Source organism: Onychomys torridus, unplaced genomic scaffold, assembly GCF_903995425.1.
Source record: "Onychomys torridus unplaced genomic scaffold, mOncTor1.1, whole genome shotgun sequence".
In the NCBI taxonomy this organism is placed as follows: domain Eukaryota; kingdom Metazoa; phylum Chordata; class Mammalia; order Rodentia; family Cricetidae; genus Onychomys; species Onychomys torridus.
The window spans coordinates 4808-29808 of NW_023413756.1; the positions used below are offsets into that span (position 1 = coordinate 4808).

Consider the following 25001-nt stretch of genomic DNA (forward strand, 5'->3'; position numbering starts at 1 on the left):
ATATTTAAAGCCCCACCCCCAGCCCTGCTTTTCATTCACTTACACCTCAGCTGCACCATTGGAAACTGGAGATGTCAGAGCCTTGCCACAGAAAATATCACAAGTGACCCCTTTCACAACCCACAGGAGCTAGGAGAAATGAGTGGGGACCACTATCTTCCTTCAAGAAGACTGTTTCTTAGAGAGTTGTATGAGTCTGGGAAGAACTCAGGGTGGACCCTCAGAAGGGAGCTCCTCAGATAAAAGCAATGGGAGTTCACTTCCTCTGCAGCTCAGTGGAGTTGGGTAAGATAGGAATCCCTTATTCCACCACTCTTTGAAACAAGGCCTCACGGTGTTGACATGGGTAGCTTTGAACTTGCTATGTAGCCTAAGTTGGCCTGAATTCATGATCTCCTGCCTCAGTCTTCAAGTATTGGGATCATAGATGTATGCAACCCATACCCAGCTTCACTCTTGTGTCATATGCTGAGTAACCTTTGCTCTTGGAACTTCTGGGCACATATGTAATTAATGCTGGAATAAGACCCTTGGCCAGTGGCCTTGACCTAGGAGCTGCTCTTTCTCCACACATGTAGAAGAACCGAACTTCACTGATGGTTTAAACCAGCCTGCTCCACTACAGGAAATGGATGGGGCTAGATTCCTGGGAGTAGTCAGTGGGGTGTAGGCTGACCTGTCAATCATGATGAGCTTTGGAGGTTCTCCATTGATACGTCCAGTGTGTTCTCTGTGTCCCTATTAGGTTAGTTGATATTTATGTGTTGCAGAAAATATTCAGAAATATGTTCTAGTACTTTCCCTAAGTACTAGTTGCTAGATTTTCTCCAGAAGACCATGCTGTACTTATACACATGTCAACCTTACAGCTGGTTAGTGAGGGGTCCTGGGCTGGCCTCTGATAGACTGTGTCCCTGGGAGTTAGTTGGGCAGAACAGGGCCCTCACTAATGAAATCCTCAAAAGCCAGTTCAATACTGAAAGTGCAAAACTTCAGCCCAGGAGGCGCCACGACCAGCTAATGGCCTGTTGTTCATCAGACACCAGGAGCCAGCTACAGAATTAACGGAAGTGACATTTCCAGCCTGCTTTGTTACTACCATCACCTGACACTTTTGTCACGGCCACTCTTCGTGACTGGACTCACAGGCTGTCATTCCTCTGTGCCCTGAAAGTCAATCAGTACGAAGGGAGCATCCCACCGTTGCCTTGGAAAACCGACCCGCACAGAAAAGCACAGAAAAGCAGTCTCAACCTCTAGCCTAAACACAGAATTGTACACGTGCCCCCTCCGTGTGTGTGTGTGTGTGTGTGTGTGTGTGTGTGTGTGTACACGTGCACCTATCTGTCTCCCTCTGCTGCGCCCCCCCCCCCCGCCTCTCTGTTTTCCTTCTTTCTCTCTTTCTACATGTATGTATGTGTGCATGCAGGTACATGTGTGTGGAAGTTAAAGGGCACCATCTCTGGTATTGAGCGCTGTTCCTCCTTTCTTTCTTTCTTTCTTTCTTTCTTTCTTTCTTTATTTATTTATTTATTTATTTATTTATTTGTTTTTGAGACAGGGCTCTCACTGGCCTGGAACTCACCAAGTAGGCCAGACAGGCTGCTAGCCATTGAGCCCAGGGTTCCACCTGTATCTGCCTGTTTGTCAGTGATTTTTTTAATATAATTTATTTTTATTTTATGTTCATTGGTATTTTGCCTTAGTGTGTGTCTGTGTGAGATGTCAGAAATCCTGGAACTAGAGTTACAGGCAAGTGTAAACTGCCCTGCAGGTGCTGGGAGTTGAACCCGGGTCTTCAACAGCCAGTGCTCTTAAGTGCTGAGCCATCTCTCCAGCCCACGGCAATGATATTACAAGTTCACACCCCTATGACCAGGATTTTTGATTATTTTTTTAGTATCAGTTCTGGAGATCATACTTAGGACTCAGGTCCTGGTGCTTGTCTGGCAAGCCCTCCACAGCCTGACTGATCTTCCCAGCTCCCAGCTAATTCCTGACAGGGTTCCAGGCACAACATTCCATATTCATATCAACTCCAGAGTCTCCAAAGAATGAGGTCCTGCATCCACTTTGCTATGGGGCCTGATGTCAATCCTTTTGGTGTAGCCTGCTGTGGGCTTGCAGCCTAGCTCATCACTATTCAATTTACAGATTACATGCATCTTCCCCCAAATCCTGTCCCTTCTGTCTCAGCTTGAAGAGGTGCCCCTTGTTCCGGTGTTTTGTCTCCCTGCAAGTCAAGGAACCTATTTGGTGGTTTTTCCCTCCTTGTTGGGACACACCAGAGAGGTGACCCGTGGTAGAATAAGAACCACCATCTTTTTTCCTATTTTGCAATAAGAGCTACGGTCAAAACAGGTTCCACAAATCAGCTCGTATAACCAGCCTTAAGGGAGAAAGAAAACACTGCTGGCTCTACATAGGTGATTTATTAGGCCCAAACCAGTCAATAGTCATCTAAATGTGGGAATCCAATCTCCTTCCCCTCCCCCACAAATTCCTCCCCATCTTTCTCGAGCTGTGGCACCTCTGAGTCAGCCTCTCTCAGTAGGCCTAAGGGAACCTCTTTAGAGTCTGGGCGTGCGCAGTATTCCTGAACATATATTGCAAGTCAGAAAGAGAGAAGGTCCAGAGTGATGGCCACTAGGATGGAGAGTGTTTGCGTCTATGACAGTTAGCTCTGTCTACTTGGTGTAATCTAGAATCACCTTGGAAGGGAATTTTGATGAGGGACTGTCTAGATCTGTGGGTGAGTCTTCTGGGGATTGTCTAGATTATGTTCATTGATATGGCAAGAGCCAGCCCACTGTGGGCAGCATCATCCCCTGAGTTTGGGTCACAGACTTTATAAGAGAAGACGAGGAAGCGAGCTGAGTAGTAAGCATGCAGACACTAATTCATTTCTGTCTTCTTGAGTATGGATGTGATGTTACTAGCTGCTTCATGTCCCTGACATCTTGACTTCCTCACAATGATACCTGTATTTGTAAGTGAAAACAAATCCTTTCTCCTCCAAGCTCTTCTTTTTAAATCAGTCATTATTTAGCCTCTATATAAGCATGTGGGCACATACATGCAGTGGTATGCATGTGGGGCTCAGAGAACAACATGCTGGTTCTTCCTTCCACCATGTGGGTTAGAGGGACTGGACTCAGGTCATCAAGTCCAGTGCTTTTACCTGTCAAACCATCTCCCCACCTGACCCTCACCCCACCCCCACAGCTGTTTTTGTCGGGATATTTTATCACCGCAACTGGAAATGAAACTAAACACATCCTAATCCTTATTCTTGCTCCTCAGTGGTCAGCCAGGTAGCCATTTGCTTCTGGCAAACTTTCAGAGGATAGGCTAAATGTAATATTGTAGCCTTTGCCATCATGGGTTCAGGAACCCAGTTCTGATCAACTCAGCAGACACCATGCTTCTGAATGTTTAAAAATAGGCCCAGGACCCAAAACAGGCCAAGTAATCTAAAGGCAGGATTTAACTGGGGGTCTAGGGGTTGAGAGCCTCTGGGGCAGTTGTTCTCTACTCCTCTGGGTCAAGCTGGGAGCAGATAGTACTCATGTTAGTGGAAGAGACTCCAGCAGCAGACAGGAGGCACAGAAAAGAAATGGGGGTGGAGGGCTTCACTGAATGCTGTCTATCCACCACTGGACACCTCAGTTGTCCGTAATCTCAGCCACTCATGGTGACAGCCTCAGGGACAGCTGAGGAAATCCCTCATCCTCTTTGGGTTATAGAGCATCATCTACACAGGTGAGCTGGCAGAGTTGGAAGTTCAGCCTCCAGCTAAGTCCAGGAGAGGCGCTGTACCAGCTGTGAGCTCAGGGAGTATCCTCCCATGTTCTTCTCTCCACACTGTAGCCTCTCATGGAGCTCCATGCTGGCCATAAAATTACCTCAAGGGACATTCACCTGGCACATGTGGGCTCTGTGGCTGCCTGTGAAGAGAATCAGGCCACCTAAGGCCTCAAGTGTATGCTGCTCTCCAAGGTGTGGGACTCAGGACAGAATGCATCTTAGCTAGATCGACGGCTGGCAATAGGTCACCACCCCACAGGTCCTCCAACAAGGTGAGAGCCAGAAATGAGCTGGCAAGGCTGGACTTGGTAATCATTGGCAAGCCTCACTACCTCTTTCAACATCAGTTTCCTCCATTAACCTCAAGGTGCCCTGAAAATCCAGCCGTCTAAGAATTTGGGAAGTAGAACTGAACTCAATCTCTCCACTCCATCCAGGATCAGTAAGCGTTATCCTCAGCACCCAAAGGAGAGTGGGCTACAGCCAGGAATCACCTTTATTCCTTGCTTGCCCACCCAGAAGCCCCAGAATAGTAATGTAAGTAGCATAAATGCCTGCCTTCAAAGACACGGCCTTCGGCTCTTCGGCTGATTTCTCTCAGGAAATACAGTTCCCAGTTCTGACTTGCTGGGGAAGAGGATGCCTGCCGAATTCCCAAGGCTTAGGCTCACTGAAAAGCTTGTATAACCACCCAGGAGGCAGCCTATGTGGTGATAAGGTAGGTGTGGGTATTTGGGGTGGGGGACAAAAAGAAATGTCTTTCCAAAATAGAGCCAAACCCCACTCAGGAAATGTGGGGAAGACAGTTCTCAGGTATGCAGGCTTAAGGAGAAATGAATCCCCAGGAAAAAGGAAGAGGTCAGGCACACAGGGGTTAACACAACAGTGTGCAAGATACAGGCGTGGAGGAGGGTCACAGGGCCCTTCCAGCAGGCAGCAAGGACTCAGCAGTGGAGGCCCTAGACCAGGGAAACCAGCCTGAGAAAACACCAGCACCTGCCCTGGTCAGGGTGTATGGAGTGCGTATCCCACACAGAACCTGGTTGTGAAGGGCACTGTCAAGACAGGCCAAGATGGCACCTGGGATTTGAAGCTATAACCACTGTCCCTTTGAGAGCGTCAAGAGGAGGAAGGTTTCCATTCTGATATTGTTCACATGGCAAGGGACTCGGCTGAGTCTCCACCTTGTTCTTGGGAGTGAGCTTGGATATTGTAGCTCTCTCAGTACCTCTGGCTTCACATGAAGTTGATGGGTTCTGGCCAGTTGAAGGGTCCCTCCTCAGCAAGTCTGAAGCTGGGACCTGCACCAAGAGAATCTGCTCACCCCCTCTTTTGTGGATCTTAAATCTTGAGAGCCCTAACAGCTGGCTACCTTGGGTGAGAGCAGCTGTGCTCGGAGGTCTGAAGGGTGCAGAAGCCTGTGCACCAACACTCCCAAAGCCAGATGAGAGCAGAACAAAATACAGGAGCCTGCCTTCCCGTGTGTCTAACAGTGCTAAGCCAAGTCCATGGCCTGAGCCAGCATCTTTCCACAGGAGATAAGGCATGACAGCCAGCTGTTTAGCCAGATTGGGGTGGGGGGCAGTCTTCAGGGTGGACGTGTAGAAGGTTTCTGGTTCTTTTAATTAAGACAGGATGCAGTGGTCCAAAACTCTTCCAGTCAAACTGAGTCAAAAGCATGTCTTAGCAGCAAGAATGTATCCTTGTTTTGTCAGATGAAGGTCAGTGGACACTGGCCCAGGAGAGGGTCAGGCCAGCATGATGTGCAGGGCAGAGATACAGCCACCAGTTACATGGGCTGCAGCCCACCTGATCCTCGAGCCCCTCACGTGAAGTAACGGCAGGGTGTGGAGTCGATGTAGCAGTACTGGGTGCACCGAAGGTCTCCATATGACCTGAGGGAGGCAAGGATACTGATCAGGGTAGAGGCAGCAGAGTGGGCAAGGGAAGCACATTCTAAAAATGACTGGTGATCCAACTGCATTAAACTATCGAACCCCTGAGGATCCCGGTCTAGGAAAGCTCAGTGTGGGGCTCTGAGAGGTTGAGTCAGAGGAACTAGGATGGGAGAGATGGTTAGCCCCGATGCTAACACATCATCTATGAGACAGTGTTATCTGTGAACTCACTCACTACTAATACAAATGTCCTCTATTTATGCCCAAGGGGCAGCATTGTCCTGGTACGGTTTGCTGAGCTCTTGGAATCTGGCTAGTGTGACTGAGAAGTGAAATCCTAATGATTTCAAAATTAAATAGCTACATGGAACAGGGCTAGCTACCATGTTGGAGAGTGTACTCTACACATCTGCAAATGCAAATGATAATCCCCAATGTCTTATCCACACACATTCACAATGGTCTCTTGGAAGCTTCTAGATACCAGAGGAATAGCCCCAGTGAGCTGATGAATAAGCCTTTGACTCTCAGTCAGATGTTAACAATATATGACTCTGTGGAGCCCTTAAGCAGCTCAGTCAGGCCAGATTCAGTAGGTGGCTGTTAGGAGCCTTCCTTACTCCAGGCATTGGGCAGTGCACACAGACATACATATGTGAGACCCTGGCCAAGCCTCCCAGGGTTGAAGTCTGAGGGTGCCTGGAGGTGTACAGCTCCTTCAGCCAGGTTGCATATGCTAATATGTGTCGGAGGGTGAGTGTTCAGGAGATCCTGTGGTACTGTGTCCCCGAAATATTTTATGTTCCCTGAAATAAATTTATCTGGGGTCAGAGAACAGACAGCCACTAGAACAGAGCCAGAAATGGTGGCTAGAAAACAGGTCAGAGCAAGCCATAGCAGAAGCTGGGCAGTGGTGGTGCACGCCTTTAATCCCAGCACTTGGGAGGCAGAGCCAGGCGGATCTCTGTTCAAGGCCACTTTAGAAAACAGCGAAGCATGGTGACCCACTCCTTTAATTCCAGAAACCCAACCTTTAATCCCAGGGAGTGATGCAGAAAGTAAAAAGATATATAAGATGTGAAAACCAGGCACCAGAGTTAGTTAAGCATTGGGCTAGGATTAGCATTCAGGCTTTGGAGTAGCACAGTTCAGCTGAGAGCCATTGGGATGAGGACACAGAAGCTTGCAGTCTGAGGAAACAAGACCAGCTGAGGAACTGGCGAGGTGAGGTAGCTGTGGTTCGTTCTGCTTCTCTGATCTTCCAGCATTCACCCCAATAACTGGCCTCGGGTTTGATTTTATTAATAAGAACTTTTAAGTTTCCTGCTACAAGACCGTCCTCCCCAAGAGTACCGGATGGATGTAACTGTGGGACAGGTGATGTCTATTTCCCAGCCTGCTGAAGGCCTGCTGGAAGGTCAGTGATAGAAGCCAAAGCTGAGGGTATTGGACTCATGGGAGACAGATCAGCAGATGAGTGGCTCCCTAGAGCACCATATGGCTGATTCTGTGAGGGTCGGCTGAGCACGGGCCATTTAGCATCATTCTGTACTGGAAGGTTACATTCTGGGCAGGGGCTGGGGTCTGTAGGTAGCTTGAAGATGCCATTGTGGGAGCAAGGACACTAACATATTTGAATGCCCACTGAGGACTCTCTAAGGTAGAGAGACAGGTCCTTGAAGGGGATATTTTCTTGGAGGGACCACGAACTGGCAAGATTAGATATTTTCCCCTTTATATCTTAAAAGTTATGTGTGTGTCTGTCCCTGTGTCTCTGTGTCTATGTCTGTCTCTGTGTGTCTCTGTCTCTCTCTCCCTGTGTGTGTGTGTATGGGGGGTTGGGGGGTAGAGGGGTGGGTGTGTATGCATGTGCATGCATGAGTGATGAGGGTAAGGATGTGCCATGTATACATGTGGAGGTCAGAGGACAACTTTGTGGAGTCAGTTCTTTCATGCCACCTTTACACAGGTTCTGGGGATCAAACTCAGGTCACCAGACTAGCATGGCTCATGCCTTTACCCACTGTGTCATCTTGGTGACCCTCCTTTTTCTTTCTTGTGGAACTGGGAATTGAATCTAGTCTTATTGAGCGATACTTAAGTCCCTAAGGTTACATATTAATTCTGGTCTGATCTCATTTAGATTTGTGGGAGGTGGGTATTGTGCTCTGAGTAGACAGATGGAGTCTGTGAAGTGCCCTCAGGCTGCTCGCTGCCTTTCTGCTGTTCTGCCCTGGCCCAGGATGGTGCTGACAGCTGTGACTGCTCTGACTGAGGCCTCTTGGGGACCATGACTACTATGTGTTCACCAGGGGAGCATGAACTCTACCCTACCTCAGTGTCTACAAAGTACCAGGAACACAAAAGGCCCTTAAGAATATCTGTGAAGGAAAGCAGGAAAGAGGAGATGCTGGAAGAGTGTAGGAGGCCTCCCTACCCAGGGAGATAGGTCTCGCATGTCAGGTAGCCAAAGTCAGAGCCGTCACAGTCCTCCACGCCCTGGTGCCGGTAACCGTCCCCACAGTAGGCCCGGTGACAGTCTAGGGAGACAAAAAGTATAGCACTGAGAACAGGAACAGGTGTGTCTACACAGCAAGGACAGTGTGGCCCAGTGGAGTCCCTAGAGCATTACACCTACTTGAGAACCAACTTCCGGAAGGCTTCAGACTCATTCGGGACTGGACTAAGCATCACACTAATAATATACCAGAGTTCTGTATAGCACACCTGCCATTTACCTGCCAGGGGGACAAGGGCCTTTGTGTCATCTGCAAACCTGGAAACTACTGTGGAATGTTGGCAAAGTAAGGCTTAGGGCACTGGAACACCAGACCCCAGTGTGAGAGCATGGTGAAGCCTGTGTCAGCACAGAGCTCTGGGGAGGCAATCTACCACTAGGCTCAGCCTGTGTTCCTGAGGGACCATATGACCTCCACAAAGACCTCTATCTTCATCCGGGCAGTAACACTCTATCCATCCTCATCCATCCATCCATCCATCCATCCATCCATCCATCCATCCATCCACCTATACAGGGTCTTGTTATGCAGTCCATACTGGCCTTTTTATTTTTGGTGATCTTCCTGCCTCAGCTTCCCAAATGTGCTGCCATGCCTGGCCACCCTCATTTTAGAGGAAATGGAGACCTCGCTACTTGGTTTTGTTTGTAACAGCTCCTATTGAAGGGGTCCAGGGAAAAGCTAGTGCCCCACAGATTGTCATCCAAATGTTGCCAGGGGACTGGTGGAGCTGCATGATAGATAAAAACCTCTCCTTGCTTCTCAACCCTACTCTAGGTGGAACTTCAGCTCAGTGGCTGCCATCTGTCCCCTGAGGACAAGGACAGCGATGATGCCCACATATTGCCAGTTCTGACCTCAGCAAACCGAGTCATGAATGGATGCACTGACCCCCAGCCACATCCAGACAACCTCCACACATGTCCACTGGAGGGATCTCTGAAGCCATGAGCCTCTGTCATGTCAAGCCTCTCTTACAGTCAAGAGGGCCAGGCTGGAAATGGCCCTCCACTGCCATCGTCGATGAGCTGGGTGGCAACCAGAGCCAGCAGCTGAATTCTGTTCCGACTCTGAAAACTGTACTTCTACCTAACCTCCTTCTCTGATCACCTTATGAAAAACACAAAACAAAACAAAACAATAAAAACTCAAAAACCCTCCAGAGCCAGGTCCTAGCACTATCACAAAAGATGGAGACAGCTTGCACTGAATGTCTACCTAGAAAAGGAGCTCCGATCCAGTCTCAGCCTCTCCTGCCTTTCTTGGGTAACAAGTGAGGACCATCACCTTCCCCTTCTGAGCTTGCAAAGAAGTAGGGCTTGGAAGAAAGAGGGCCAGGGGCAAGGAAGGCCTCTCTGGGGGACATGATCCTGAACACACCTCCCTGTTGACATGCTTGGGTGAGGGAAAAATTAACATGCAGCCTGGAGTTGGGAAGGGGCTCTCCAAAGCAGCTCCTGGTCCACTGTCCCTTGCCTTTGCCTCAAACCTTCACAGCTGGTAGCCAGGGCTCACCCTACCCCCTCAGCTAGTCAGCCCTCCCAGGCTGCGCCCCACTCACCAATGCAGTCGTCCCCCACATCACGATTACCATCATCACACTCCTCCCCAGGCTGCAGGACGCCATCCCCACAGGTACCACGCTGGTTTACAGTGTAACCCACAGGGTAGAAAGGGGTCAGCTGGCCAAAGAAACACACAACCATTAATAAGGGTGGCATGCCCAAGCAGCCACAAAGCAGGCAAGTCTCTGGCACTGGGAACAAATGTTCTGGGTCTAGGAGAGATCCCTTCGCTTCCTTCAGGGAGGGTGTGAGAGGCCATCTTTCCCAAAGGGAATCATGGCTCAAGATGAGCTTCTGTTTGGGAATGGGGCTAAGGGGTTCTGCTCAGAAGACAGGGAGGGAGGATGGGTAGCTCTCTCCTGCAGACACAGAAGTGCAGTCCAGCCCCAAATATATAGTTTTCTTCCCTTCTAATAGGAGTGTCCCTTTCCTGTGCCAGAGTACCTGGATGGGGAGCCAGCCAAAGCTATCTTTGAAGTACAAGGATCGCTGGTCTCTGCGAAAGGCGATGGCATTCTGAGTGTTCAGCTTCTCAAGCTCCTCCTGGTTGTTGACCACAAAAATCTGCCAGAGAACATAGTGGTCAGGATCCAGAAAAGCTTCCCCACTGGACAGGGAGAGCCAGAGAAGACTGTTTGCTTCTCATAGGAAGGTGTGTCAGGAGGCCCACACCATGTCAGTCCAGTTCAGAATAGTTTGAAACAAAACTATCCACCTTGATTTCACATATTTAAATGTTTATTTTAATGTTACCAAGGCTTAAAAGACAATGCTACAGAGGTAGGTAATTTGAAGAGACACCTGGAAATGTCTCTTCAACACAGATCATATGCAATGATGATCATTACAAGCAGTACTGTGTGTTGAATTCAGGGCACACTGGGCAAGCACTAACCATTGAGCAACATCCTTGGCCAAAGCACAACTCTTTCAGACAATATGATCTCAACCACATCAGAGTCAGTCTTGAAAGTAAAAAGTGAGGGAAATGTCCCTACCCTCTTGTTTTCTTTTGATTTTGCCCCGCCTTGCAATTTCCCACAGCGAGTGGGTAGCGGTTGTAACAAGGGAAAGTGAATTTTCCTAAAGTACATCACAAAGGCCTTGGATCGGGGAAAGAGCATCCCTAGCACCCACCTGGACCACGCTCTGAAGAGCCTTACCGCAGGAACCCGAGGGGAGCCCGGTCCATACATGGAGTCCCCATGCAAGGGGTTGTTCACATTCACAGGAGGTCCACAAAGACATCTTCCTGGAGGGCCTGGGAATCCTCTTTCTCCTTTCAGTCCCATTATGAGCTGTCCTAGGAGGCAATAGACTGCTGTGTTACTAGAGTCAACAAGTCAGGAGATGTGAGCAACCTGTACATGAAAGAGAAGCGAAAGCTTGAGGCAGGGGACCGGCAGGGGAAGAGGGGGAAAACAGTCATCAAGCAATGGGCCTCCACCTCGATCCTGCCTTGAAGACACCCAGGCATCAGGTCCTGTGGCAGCCTTGGTTACTAACAACCTGTGGGAAAGAGGAGGGTTTTGTGTGACCTGTAGCCCTGAGTGTGACACCTGGAATCTAATAGATCACCTGTTGACTATCGATACATTTCCTTTTTGAAGAATGTGCTCTGTTTGTGACCATTATTTAAAGGGTCTTCTTACAGATGGTTATGCAGTGGATGGAAAACTTTTACTGTATTTAAAGGAGGAGGGAGGCTATGCATCTCCAGGCACAGGAATGGAGGTTGGAGGACAACTTTTGGGAGTTCCCTCTTCCCACCATATGAGACCTGTAGATAGAACTCAGGCCATCAGGCATGGCAGCAAGTAGTGCCCTTACCCACTGAGCAACCTTGCCAGTCCAACTTCAACTGTCTTTTTGGTTTTGTTTTTCAAGACAGAGTTTCTCTGTGTAGTCCTGGTGATCCTGGAACTCACTTTGTAGACCAGGCTGGCCTTGAACTCAGAGATCCACCTGCCTCTGCCTCCTGAGTGCTGAGATTAAAGGTGTGTGCCATCACCCCGGCCCTTTCACTGTCTCTTAAGTTTCTTATATAAAGGACATTTACAGAGGAATTTGGGGGGGGGTGTTATTTCTCCTGGAAGACAATAGAACATTTTCTGCCCAGGGCATTTCTCTCCCCCAGTACTGAGAAAAGCCAGGATACATCCTGCAAGCGTATGATTAGGAAATGCTCTCTGGCAATTTCTAGGTCTGTAGTTCTCATTTTGACTCTTACTCATCACTTATTTTTCATTTTTGAGACGAAGTCTTACTATGTTGCCTAGCCTGGTTTTGAACTCCTAGATTCAAGCAATCCTCCTGACTCAGCCTCCAAAGTGACTGGAACTTCAGGTGTGCACCACTGTACTCAGTTTTGCCTTGACTTTTTTTATAGTGTTTTCCCGGATGCTGTAGTCCAGGCTGACCAGGAACTTGCTATATATCCCAAGTTGGCCTTAAAGTGGTGGCAATGCTCCTGTCTCTGTCTCCCAGGTGCTGGGATTACAGGCTTAAGCCATCATACCCAGATTCTTCAAATTGGCTTTTAAAGGCCTTGATGCCTGAGTCACACTCTAAGCAATTCCCTACGAACCTCCAGACACCCATAGGTTTGTTCCCTTTTCCAGTGCCATGGATGGAACCAGGGCCTTTGCATATGTTCAATGAGTGCTCTGCCACTGAGTCACACTCCCAGCCCTTAGACATCCATAATTATAAAAGTGTCCAAGATGGAGCTGGAGAGATGGCTTAGCGGTTAAGAACACTGATTGCTCTTCCAGAGGTCCTGAGTTCAATTCCCAGCACCCACATTGTGGCTCACAACCATCTGTAATGAGATCTGGCACCCTCTTCTGTATACATAATAAATAAATAAATCTTTTTTAAAAAGTGTCCAAGATGTTTCCACTGCCCATCAAGATGGAGAAGCACTAGGGAAATGGGATGTGTGCAGAATATACCCCCCATCAAACCCTCCTCCTCACCCTCCATCCCTCCTTCTCCAAGGGCCTCTTCAGTTCCTACATCTGTTCTTCACAGTACTTCCTTACACGCCAACACACTCAGACCATTCCAGTAAGGTCTCTCTTCGCTCAGGCTAAGATTGACAGGGGCAGGCCACCACGTGACACTTGGAACAGGGCCTCTGTTCAATAATTGGATGGTTAATGTGAGAGCAAAGGTCTTGTGAAGGACTGGAAGTCACAGCCATCTGACTGGACAAGGGAAGAGAGGACAGGGCAGAAGGAAGACTGACGAGCACGTGCCCTTGGAAACCAACCTGTCCTTGGTCTTAGGCAGTCAGTGGAGGCAGACAGGAGCCGGAAGCATGTCTGGAGATGCTAGAACAGCAGCATATGAAGTGAACCCAGGGTGGACTGGCTGGCCAGGACCATAGGGAAGAGGCCACACACTAAAACGTGGAATGACCCCACCTTCTTCAGCCTTCCTGAGCCAACTCACAAGTTGGTCCAATACCAGATGTCAAGTTACAGCTCTAACAAGGAATAGGGTAGAACTCTGTGGGAAAAGCTCCTGTCTGGGGTTCTGATTTTTTCAGAAAACTCCGAAGAGACAAAGACACCACCAGCTCTGGAACATCCTAGGTAAAAACCTGGGAACATGAGGAGTTTCCACCAGGAGACGTGGGGCTGTGACAAGGAGAAATGTGAGAGTGGCATTGGAGCAGCCTTCTGGAATGTTCTATGACCCCAGAACTCCTCCAGAACATAGTCTCGGAAAGACTCAGGACTTTGCAGATTTAGTTAATCTGGTGTGGCTGAGATCTGAGCTCATGTTTCACCTAACTCTGTCCCATTCAGATGGACAGATCCAAGATTATGGGTTCTCTTGGAGAGCTGTCATTCCCAGTACCATGTGGATTTATTTATACCCTGTCTGGTCACAGGAAAGAATTATCCAAGTTTGTAATTGTATTATTGCAAATTACATCTTAAATTTTGCCTTTCTTCCTTCCTCACCATCATCCTCTCTTTCCCTGTAGCGAGTAATTAAAAAGTTCCTACCCTCTCCAACTCCTCCAGCACCAGCTGGCCCCGTGGTGCTGAGAACCAGACCTGAGGCAGCCTCCCAACAGGACGTGGCAGGGAGCCTGCTGCTGCCAGCGCATTTCCCCACTGCTTCCGCTTCCTCCCAGTTGGCAGAGGACACCCATCATCCTGCCAGCTTCCTGACATGATGCTCTGAAGGGCACAACTTGAACTGCCTCACCCCAGTGTTACTGCCATGCTCTCCATTTTTGGTCTGGAGATTCTTGGGGAAAGCAGGTCAGGAGGGGATAGTGTGAGAAGACAGAGGAACCAGAACGGTAATCAAAAGGCTGTGTGGGGCTTTTAGGAGCCACAGGTGGAATCTGGGCCATGGTAGCCACTCATCAGCTCTGTAACCTTGAGGAAGCTCAGGGTTCTGACACATAAAGGAAGGACTGGGATAGACCAGCAAACTTTACCTTGTGTTCTCTAGAGCCCAAGGATATCCCAAGGAGGAACTGAGGAAGGGGCAGGAAACACAGTTTCTTCTTGAGTGGCTTTGTGGCTCTTTGATGGCCTGTTTTCTCCAGGCTAGCCTCAGAACTTCCCATACTCCTAAATGGATAGCAGGCTATGCCACCATACCTGATAGGTTTAGGCTTTTATCAGATTAAAACTGTGAGGAGTCACTCCAGGGGCCTGCTCTAACTCTTGTATTATTATCCAAATTAGGCTCAGGGATGTCCCTTCTAAAGTCCTGCCTACACTCCCAGCCCTGAAGATTTTCACAAAGAGCAAGGAGATTGACCCATTTTGCCTCTTTGTCCTCTTCAGCCCCCTTCCTCTGAATGGCTCCTCAGAAAGGAAGTAATTTGAAGAGAAGGTGGAGGAAAGAGAGATGGCCTACAATCCTGCTAGACTGCAAGTATAACCCAGGAAGGACAGAGGAAGTCTCTGTAGGGACCAGTCCCTGTATGGTTCCAACCACCAGGTGCCATGGAGGATGTGATGCTGACTCAGTTCTCAGGGTGACTGGCATCTAGAAAGAAGATGAAACACATCTGCAAAAAGCAAGAGTCATCTGGGGGTATAGTTCAGTATTAGACTGTTTGCCTAGCACATATGAAGCCCTATGCTCAACACCCAGTAATACACACACACATACACACACACACACACACACACACACACACACACACACACACATACATTCACAGAGGCAAGCACATACACTGAGTGGGCATGTCATCTGAGTTGGCCTCAATGGCACATGTCTGTAATCCTAGCACTTGGGAAGTAGAGGCAGAAGGAGGTTAATGTCATTCTCAGCTACATAGTGAGTTAAAGGACAGTCTGGACTACATGACTATATGAGACCCTATCTCAAAAAAACAAAACAATCCCCTCCACAAAAAATCAAGAAACAGACAGACAGACACGGGGCAGGATGTTGTTCTTAGAAGGTAAAGGCATTTACCAAGCCTGGTGACCTGAGTCTGAGCCTCAGGTGAAGGAAAGAATCAATCAATAAGTTGTCCTCTGACCTCCACATACACACTGTCACACACACACACACACACACACACACACACACACACACACCCCAGATAGATAGATAGATAGATAGATAGATAGATAGATAGATAGATAGATAGACAGACACTAGTATGGAAGAAACAGGAAAGGAAGAAAGAAAGAAAGAAGCAAATCGCCAATGGCAGAGCCGTAATGGAAGGACAGTGCACTTGTTGGGAGAGGACAGGGTAGCAGAAGGGGAAATAGGGTACTCATCCATGAGAGATATAACTAGAAGGTTGGGGAAGGAAGGAAAACAAAACTGTGCTGGCTACTAAGTCCTTGGGTTCCAATTCTCAAGACAGATGGCATGAAACTGGCTTTGTGAGAACTTGCTCACAGCTCCAGGCCCAGGAAGAAAGCCAAAGGCAGATGGGGCTAGGTTTACAAAGACACCTAAGCACAATGGGACCATTAAAGTCTGCCAAGCACTTTCATATGCATCCACCTCACCACATGTCCCCAGAATCTCAGTTTTTTTAGCCCCTAAACACTCCAAACCCAAGAAAGTTCTTCCCACAGGCAAAACCAGGCTTCCACCATGCTCAGTCCCTGATTGGTAGCTCATGGTAATCCAAGAATTTCCAGTCGCAGAAATGCTGCAATGCCCAAGCATAGCCTGGGACAGTGATCTCCTCAGGCATCCATGGGCCATTAACAGAAATAAGAGTTGGGCAAGGAATAGGTCAAAGCAGGAGGGTCCTTTCCCATCATTTTTTCTGACATAATTTACCGATCTTCACCGAACCCTTAGGTGGTAGTTAAAAAGGTAGGAAAAAAAAACAAAAAACCAAAAGACTGGTTCTTCATGGCATCTTGACAGGATGGGTCTAACAAAATAGGATTTCCATGACAACCCCACTATGTGTGGCAAACATGTTCCCATAAATACAGTAGGAGAAAGGCATTGTAGGATTTTTCAATGTTCCCATTTTATTAAGAAAAAAAGTTGTAATTAAAATTGTGTTTCCTTGGCTGGAGAGATGGTATAACACAAATCTTAAAATGGTCTTTTAATGGAAAATCCCAGAGCCAGAAATTGGGGTAAATGTTGAAAGATCAGAGAAGCAGAGCAGCCACCTCTCACCTCTAGGACTCCTCAGCCTGAAAGGCCTCTAGTCCCTGTCTCCTCACCCCTTATGTACCTTTCTCTGCCCAGCCATCACTTCCTGGGATTAAGGATGTATGTGCTTCTCAAGCAAAGGCATGAGATCTCAAGTGCTGGAATTAAAGGTGTGTGCCACTAGTGTCTGGCTCTGTGTCTCTCCTAGACTGAGCCAATCTCATGTAGTCCAGGGTGACTTTGAACTCAGAGAGATCCATCTGGGTCCCTAGTGCTAAGGTTAAAGATGTGTACCACCACTGCCTGGCCTCTGTTTAATCCAGTGCTTGTTCTGTTCTCTGATCTTCAGGCAAAGTTTATTAGGGTATACAATATATCACTACAAGATGGCACAGAGGTTAAGAGCACTGACTGTTCTTCTAGAGGTCCTGAGTTCAATTCCCAGCAACCACATGGTGGCTCACAACCATCTGGTGAGATCTGGTGCCCTCTTCTGGCCTGCAGGCATACATGCAGGCAGAACAGTGTATACATAATAAATAAATAAATCTTTTTTAAATAAATGTGTTAAATTTTTTAAATTGTGATTCCTTTCATATAACTGAAGATAGATCTAGAAATGTTGTCTTTTTACAAGTGATGTGCACTTAAAGGTCTTAAAGGAATAAAATAAAGTGCTTAGCTAAACAAATTAAATAGTAAAACAAGGTAGAAACATACCTAATTCATCTTTAATGATGGACTCTTAATTTCTTTTTATCAGTTCCTTCGAATGTACCCAACATATCCAATGCAAATAAACAATCTTTCATCACACTGTGTAAGACAGAAAAATCTGCAATGCCTTCTGGGTTTAAGATAATGATTGGAACAATGAAACATATTTTTCTAGAAAAAGATTTTAGTTGATGAAATAGGTATCCTTTTCACTGAAAATATAAATGACATCACCAATGTAATTTAGCCCCTCTCTACTTCCTCCATGTGTTCTCCAAAATGTTAAGACAAAATTGAGTGAGCCAAATCATAGAAAAATCATGGAGATATATGAAAGAGCCTCTGGCAGTTTCTAACAAGAAATACAAAGCAGAGCTCTGCTGGTATCTCCTTGTGGCCTCTCTGGGGGACCTAGTTAAGACTACGTCTGTATAGGTTAAGATGAGGCACCTAGGGTCTTACCTGCAGATGGGGCACCTGGGGGCCCTGGAGGACCTTGTCGACCAGGTTGACCAGTAGGCCCAGGCTTGCCTGGTGGGCCCATGATTCCACTGTCTCCCTTCTGACCCTAACAGATAGAAAGAGAAAGCCTGTTGTGATACAATGGCATGACAAAGTTTCTTCCCCACTTACCTCTAAATCAGAGACCACCTAGCTCAGACAAGCAAAAACTCATGGTGGGATATACCTGGTCTCCAGCACGCAGCCTGTGAAAGGGACAGAGCAAGTGATCTGTCCAAGTTTGGAGACCTCATTAAGTTCTCACTCTGTTCTAGAAACATGGCACAGGACAACAGAAACAATCCACCTCATCCCCTGGCATGAGTTAGGAAATGGAGTCTCAGGGTATTTGTGCAATATTCTAGTATTGAGGTAGCTGAGGTAGGCCTATAATTTAAGCTTTCCATCTACTTGTTAGGATTGCTTTCATTCTATCAGAACTGTTTCTACCCACCGACTTCCCATTGCTCTCTCTCAGTTCCTTACTGAGCCCAAGAAGCTAGACATGGCCCTGCTCTCCAGCCTTTGTCAGAGTGTTTGTTTGGTTTGGTTTGGTTTGGTTTGGTTGTTTGAGACAGGGTTTCTCAGTGTAACAGCCCTAGCTGTCCTGGACCTTTGTAGATCAGGCTGACCTTGAACTCACAGAGATCCACTTGCCTCTGCCTCCCGAGTGCTGAGATTAAAAATGGGCACCACCATGACAGCCAGAGTTTGTTTGTTTATTTGTTTGCTTGTTTGTTTTTGCTTTTAGTAAAAAACGCCATGATTCTTATCACACTTCTCAAGCAAAAATTCTATCTGCACCCCAAACTCCTCTTTATGACCCCTCGGCCTTCAGTTTTCAGCTCTGATGTCCAAGAATGTACTGGTGTTCCTCACTGCATTCTCTCAAAACTTTCTTTCTCAAGCTGGGAGTGAAGTGTGTGCCTTTCATCACAACACTCAACTGGCTGAGGCAGAGGGATTGCTGCTAGTTTAAACACACACTCATGGCTCTTCCTATTTATTTCAGATCACTGATCATAGATTATTGTGTGGTCACTTCACCACTGTCTCCCCATGAGACGTAAGTTCCATGTGGACTAGAATCTGCCGTGCGCACTTCCTCTCCCCAGACCAAACGAAGAAGAGGAAGTTGGCGGCATGTGGGGAGGGAGTTTTGACAATCTGTCAGTCAAGATAGTTTACCTTGACAGTAAAGCTGGACAAATCATGTCATTGTTTTATGCCTTGGTCTCTCTTCTAAAGTAGGGCCAGTACACACAGAGCCACCCAGGTTTACTGTGAAGCTAACAAAGATGGCAGAAGTGAAAATGTGGTTTGTGAAGAGTGAAGGGTGATGGGGGAGACAAGCTGACTGTCCTAGTGGCTGGCCAGGCTTCATCTTCACCCATGGAGAAAGAAGTTCTGATTTTCTAAGAGTATTTTGGAGATTCTAGCTGGGAACCATGACTACTTGTATACCCTTAACCAAAGAACAGTCTTTTATCAGAGAAGGTCATCTCTATCCAATCATACAGCTTTGGAAAAGACGCACAGAGCAGTGAGCTCCCTCTCAACTGCAAGACTCTAGATCAACCATGATAGCCAATGGGATGACAGATGTCCAAGCCAAATGTCCCTTACACCTAAGAAGACCTGATTGCTTAAAGAGAGTCACACCTGTAAATTCTCTATTTCCAATCACAACACTGGCTCCGTGAGGTGCTGTCCTACCAACATGGCCCTAGGGGTCTTCTCCATAATACCAGAGGAGTTCCTAAACTTGTCACAGGAGACCCATGAGGTTAGTCTGTTTCCAATTCTGCCCTCGCAAAGGAGGCTGTTAATTCTCCGGCCAGGCTGAAGCATTCCACATGATAACCAAGATGGGTCCCAGAATGGCAAAGGAAGTCACACCAGCTTAATATAGCTAGTAAAGCTTGTTTTCCTAACAGCCAGGCCAGCTGGCTCTGAGCACAGGAAGTGCATGGCTTGAAGGAGCTGGAAACACTCCTTGACTCTGACACCAAGAGTAGAAGAGTCTTTGGCTTAATTGGTCATTTCACAGAAGGTGCCATATCTTTATGGCAGGTGTCATTGAAACAAATTGTCCAGGGAAAGGACTCTTTATTCTGTATTTATTCTTTATTCTGCTGTGAACTCAGGAGGTTTCTTTTGAAGCTATTGTCTCCTTCACTGAAGTTTTTTTTTTCTTCCTTTCTTTTTTTTTTTTTTTTGTTCTTGTACTTGAACTCATGGCCTTTTGCACACTGGGTACGCACTCTACACTCTACCATCAATCCATAATCCCAGCACCTGGAGGTTTTTATGATCAGGTCAACAGCTGCTTTCCTGAACCTGCTTGGAAACAAGTCTGGAAGCATGGCCGTGATAGAGAGCCATAGCAAGGGGGAGGAACACGTGCCCAAAATTCTAACCCTGGCCTTATAGTTGGCTCAGCTCAACAGTCTGGGCACGCAACTCCACCTCACTGGCCCCTCGTTTCCTTGTGAATATATGGGAGAGATCTGAAGGGAGTGAGATGGATTGAATGATCTCTGAAATCCTGTGTTGGAAACCTGTATTCTGGAGTCTTCCTAGATTTTTGTTTCCTAGGTTTAGATTAACCTAGTTACTTCCAGAAATCATATCCTTCTGGATACACAACTCTACACTAGGAGATATGAAGGAGGCTCCAGGGCAGGCTTCCAATAACAATGGCAGTGTCTGCAGAGTAAAAGGCACTGAAAGGTACACAGGTAAGCTCCTGCATCTTGTAAAGGGAGTGGGCTTCTTCCCTGACTCTTCCCAACTCTCCAAGTGGTTTTGGTGTAGCTCTTACTGTCATTCCACTATAACTGCCATCTTCAGGGATGACATACAGCTGACTCAGCTTTGGCTTTAGCAGGAAAGACAAACACTGACCCAGAAAAGATCTAGAGAACAGAAGAAACCAACAGCCTCTTCTTACACTAATGTAGAACAATCTAGAATGAAATCGTGTAGAAGAGAACTTTCCCCCTCTTTTTTTTCTTTTTCTGAGCCTAGATTTAAGGACACTGGTACCTGTGGCATGCTTTTGAAGCCATGTGACCATGGCACCCTGGGAAATTGTCAAAACGAGACTGACATTTTTGACTTTAAAAATAAAACTAGGGTTGGGGATTTAGCTCAGTGGTAGAGCGCTTGCCTAGCAAGCACAAGGCCCTGGGTTCAGTCCTCAGCTCAAAAAAAATAAAATAAAACTAAAAGAATCTTGTCATATTTGATTTAAATAACTGTACAAAAATGAAGGCCTTGTTTTCAATTGAAAACAGAACAAAACAATGTTACCATGAGGTCTGAATTATCCAGAACCAGGTCACTTCTGCATTGACTTAGGGAAGTTCATCATTAGCTTCACAGGTTACTGTGGTTCTGATTCCTGGCTGCACATTAGAATCCCATGGGTGGCGTCAACAAAACACAGCACAAGCTGAAGTCTATTCCAGATGCAGACCAACTGTACCCATGACTTTAAGAAATGAGGCCCAGGCATGGGGAAGTGGGGGGGGGGGGGTCAAAGGCAAGACCTGGAGGTGCAGCCACTGTAGCTGGTGGAGAATCTGTGTTCAGTAAATGCCTCGAAGATGCCAATGTAAACTGAAGTCTGGAGCATCCTCACACCAGCACAAGGAAAAGGCTTTGTTGCCAAAGATGCCCTCCTTTCAGCATTTCAAATGACCCAGGCGAGGCTCTCCTCCAAGCAAGCTACTGCTTCCTTGTTTATTAAAATATGACGTGGGTATTCTTAGAAGATGTTTAAAATGTATTAATATCTGTAACAATGATGAGCTTCTACACATTGTGATTTTAAGCTATAAGTGAAGAACAAAATAACTACACTGTGGACATAAAAGAAATAATTTAAAATATGAGAATAGCTCTGAACTACATGTAACCTCAGCATGTCTGAGGTGGAAGCAGAGTTTGAGGCCAGCCTGGGCTACATGAGACTCTATCTCAAAGCAACAACAATAAATGAATAAACAAAAAAATTTTAAAGTGAAATAATGAATTATGGAAAGATATAATACCCAGATCAAACCATAACCACCAACAGAATGGAGATAAAAAGGCAACTAGCAGGATAGATTTCAATATTCTCATGGAAAAAAAACAATAAATATCTGAAATGATAGATGTATCTATTAACCTGACTTGGTCACTCCACAATGTAGGTATATATGTACATACATCACAGTGTACCCTATAAAATATAATAACAATTAAAAATAAAAAGTTTTACATATGTGCTCAAAATGACATTTTTCTTCTGACATACTAACAATCATTAACCTTAAGAAGTATGCATATGTATATATATTAATAAATATTAATTTTCAAAAATTGGTATTATTTATGTAAACTGACTTGTGTCTGTTGGTATGCAAGCAGAGGCCAAAGGTCAACATCAGGTATCTTCCTCAATTGTGCTCCACCTTATTTTGAGACAAGGTCTCTCCCTGAACCTGCAGCGCACGGATTCAGCTGGAGTGCTGGAACTCTGCCTCCCTGGTTCTGGGATTACAGGTGTGTGCTGCCACTCTGGCTTTCTCACATGAGTGCTGGGCATTAACTCAGTCCTCATCCTTACAGAGGAAGCACTTTACCCACTGAGCCATTGCCCCAGCCCCTAAATAAAGCTGGATTTCAAATATCTATTTGAAATAAAAAAGGCAACAAACATCATGATTATGATGATGATGATGATGATGATGATGATAATGCATATGTAGTAAGACCAAGGCCATTCTGGGTTACATAGTGAGACCCTGTCTTAAAACAAACAGAAAAAAAGGTAACATGGCACGTCTCTCGGGTGTATCTGTACATTATCAAAAGTGCTAGTTTTCCTATGGGCATTTAGTGCAGGCCTCAAAACCAGTCCAGAAAAGTGAGCCCTGCTCCTTCCTTTTCCAACTCTATAACCTGGCTTTCCCTGCTGATCAGGAGGCTCAGAGCAAACAACTGCCCTAAGCTCTTAACAAAGCCAATTAAGAGGATCACTTCCAAATTAGGGGTTTATGCAATGAAAACTGTCACTGAAGTTCAAAAGACTGGGTAGCCACAGGACAGGCCCGGGCTGGTCCCTAAAGCTCTAAACCAGGCCTGGGCTGGTCCCTAAAGCTCTAAACCAGGCCTGGGCTGGTCCCTAAAGCTCTAAACCAGGCCTGGGCTGGTCCCTAAGACTCAATTTACACCCAGTATACTGAGGCAAAGAGCAGGTTTTCTGCAGAATGATCATTCCTAGTTACTTTGTTTAAAATATACGCATTCTGCCTGGTGGTGGTGGTACACACCTTTAATCCCAGCACTCGGGAGGCAGAGCCAGGAGGATCTCTGTGAGTTTGAGGCCAGACTGGTCTACAAAGCGAGTTCTGCAAAGCTACACAGAGAAACCCTGTCTCGAAAAACCTAAATAAATAAATAAATAAATAAATAAATAAATAAATAAATAAGCGCATTCCTATGAACTAGGGCCACTCTTGCTTCTGACCTTGAGTGGAGCCCGTAACCTTGAACCATGGCTAGCCAGGAAAAGCCTGAACATCAGTAGTGAGGCTGCTGTGTCCACTCGCCCTGAGGATGCTTGAATCCAAGGCTGTGGAATAGCTCTAGATGACCTCTGCATGCTTCTCCACACACCTCCAGGCGGAGTGCCCTCAGTGAGGTAAACCCTGGGGTCCTTACCTGTTTGCCTCGTTTTCCTGGTCTCCCGGTGGGGCCTCGGTATCCTGCGAGTCCGGGTTCTCCCTTTGGACCCATTTCACCCTGGAGAGAAGAAAGAGAAAGAGTGGGCATGTGTATGCCGGTCTCTCCAACCACTGGTCCCCAAGGCCTACTCTTCATCTTCTCTTTCCCAGGTAGGCTGTCCTGGGAGCATGGGAGACTGGTAAGCTCATATCCAAGGAACAGAAAAGAAAGAAGGCACCCCCAAGGGTGTGACTTAGTGCTGCAGAGCACTTGGTACTCTGGTGGTCAAACAGAGACAGCCCTGTCCACAGCGGTCAGTGGTGGCTTCTGCACTTCAGTCGCATGTGTCTGTGTCACACAGAAGAAAAGGCCTTCTTGTCTAATTGGAAATTTGTGTAATGGTTTGTTGTGTTTTGTTTGTAGTACAAACTCACACACATGAGTTAGGATTTTGTGTTTGTTTGTTTGTTTAATGTTTGGAAACAGTCTTGTCCACTGTAATGTGTGGTATTTTGTAGGATTTATGTAGGGTTACATAGCTCTCTACTTTTTTTTTTTTTTTTTTTTTTTTTTTTTGAGATTGGGTCTCACTATGTTGCCCTGACTGGCCTGGAATTTGATATGTAGGCCAGGCTAGCCTGGAATTCCTAAACATCCAACTGCCTCTGCCTCCTGAGTGCTGGGTTAAAGGTGTACACCACTCTGTCCAGCAGTTCTCTACACTTTAGGAAGTATTATTTTGAGTTCCAGCCCACTTCCACCTATTCAGACAACTCTTCTTTTTGAGATAGGGTCTCCTGAAACTCAAGCTGGCCTCCACCTCTCAATGTGGCTGAAAACCACCTTGAATCCTTTTGCTCCACCTCCCTGGTGCTGGGTCACAGCAATGTACCACTATGCCCAGCTCAGATGAAAACACTTCCTGTGTTCAAAAATACTATTAAACTATGGAAAACGATGTAAATTACATTCCTAATTGAAAATAACATTTTCATAGTTGAAGGCCAACCTCTCTCAAAACTTATTTCTCAGACTGTCACATACACACACACACATACACACACACACACACACACACACACACACACACACACACACACACACACACACAAATACATTTCTTCCCTCCATCTTAGCTTTTCCTTACTTTTGCCTGTCAAGGATTCCTGTCCCACTTACTGCTTCCGGGGATTATGGGCCCATAGGGTACATCATTTCTCCTTCAAGCAATTGCCCTGCATCCCAAACTGCACCACCAACACCGACAGTGTAGCAATTGCTACCAGGAAGTCTTTACTTATCAGCAGCCAGTGCCCATGATGAACTACCCTAGCTGCTCAGAGATAGTAACAGACACCCAGGATCCTTTTAAGGATTCCTAACAGGATGGAAAATTCCAGAAGATATCTATTGATGGTGAGGATCAAGTCCAAGCTCACCTTTTAGCCCAGCAACAGGAAGGCTCTGTCCTCAACTCACTCAGCAATTAAGAACGCTTACTGGGTTTCCAGAGGACCAAAGTTCAGTTCCTAGCACCTGTATCAGGTAGCTCACACTGCCTGCAACTCCAGGCAGTGAATTATTACAAAACTTTTAACTCCAAGATTGTCCAAGACCTCCAACCTCCACAGGCATTGACACTTATGTTCACATAC

The 25001-nt window shown here is 46.6% G+C and overlaps 1 protein-coding gene across 2 annotated transcripts in view; it reads right to left on the reverse strand.

The window, feature by feature from the left end:
- Positions 1 to 4285: 4285 nt before the first annotated feature.
- Positions 4286 to 25001, reverse strand: part of Colq (collagen like tail subunit of asymmetric acetylcholinesterase) — a 57292-nt gene continuing 36576 nt past the window's right edge. For both annotated transcript variants that reach the window (XM_036176713.1, XM_036176714.1), the window contains 7 exons: positions 23344 to 23424; positions 17590 to 17695; positions 10953 to 11092; positions 10234 to 10353; positions 9786 to 9906; positions 8143 to 8245; positions 4286 to 5702 (listed from right to left, as the gene is read on the reverse strand). In XM_036176713.1, the coding sequence (XP_036032606.1) occupies positions 5633 to 5702; positions 8143 to 8245; positions 9786 to 9906; positions 10234 to 10353; positions 10953 to 11092; positions 17590 to 17695; positions 23344 to 23424 (741 nt within the window). In that variant the 3' untranslated portion in view covers positions 4286 to 5632. The remainder of the gene's footprint in view (positions 5703 to 8142; positions 8246 to 9785; positions 9907 to 10233; positions 10354 to 10952; positions 11093 to 17589; positions 17696 to 23343; positions 23425 to 25001) is intronic.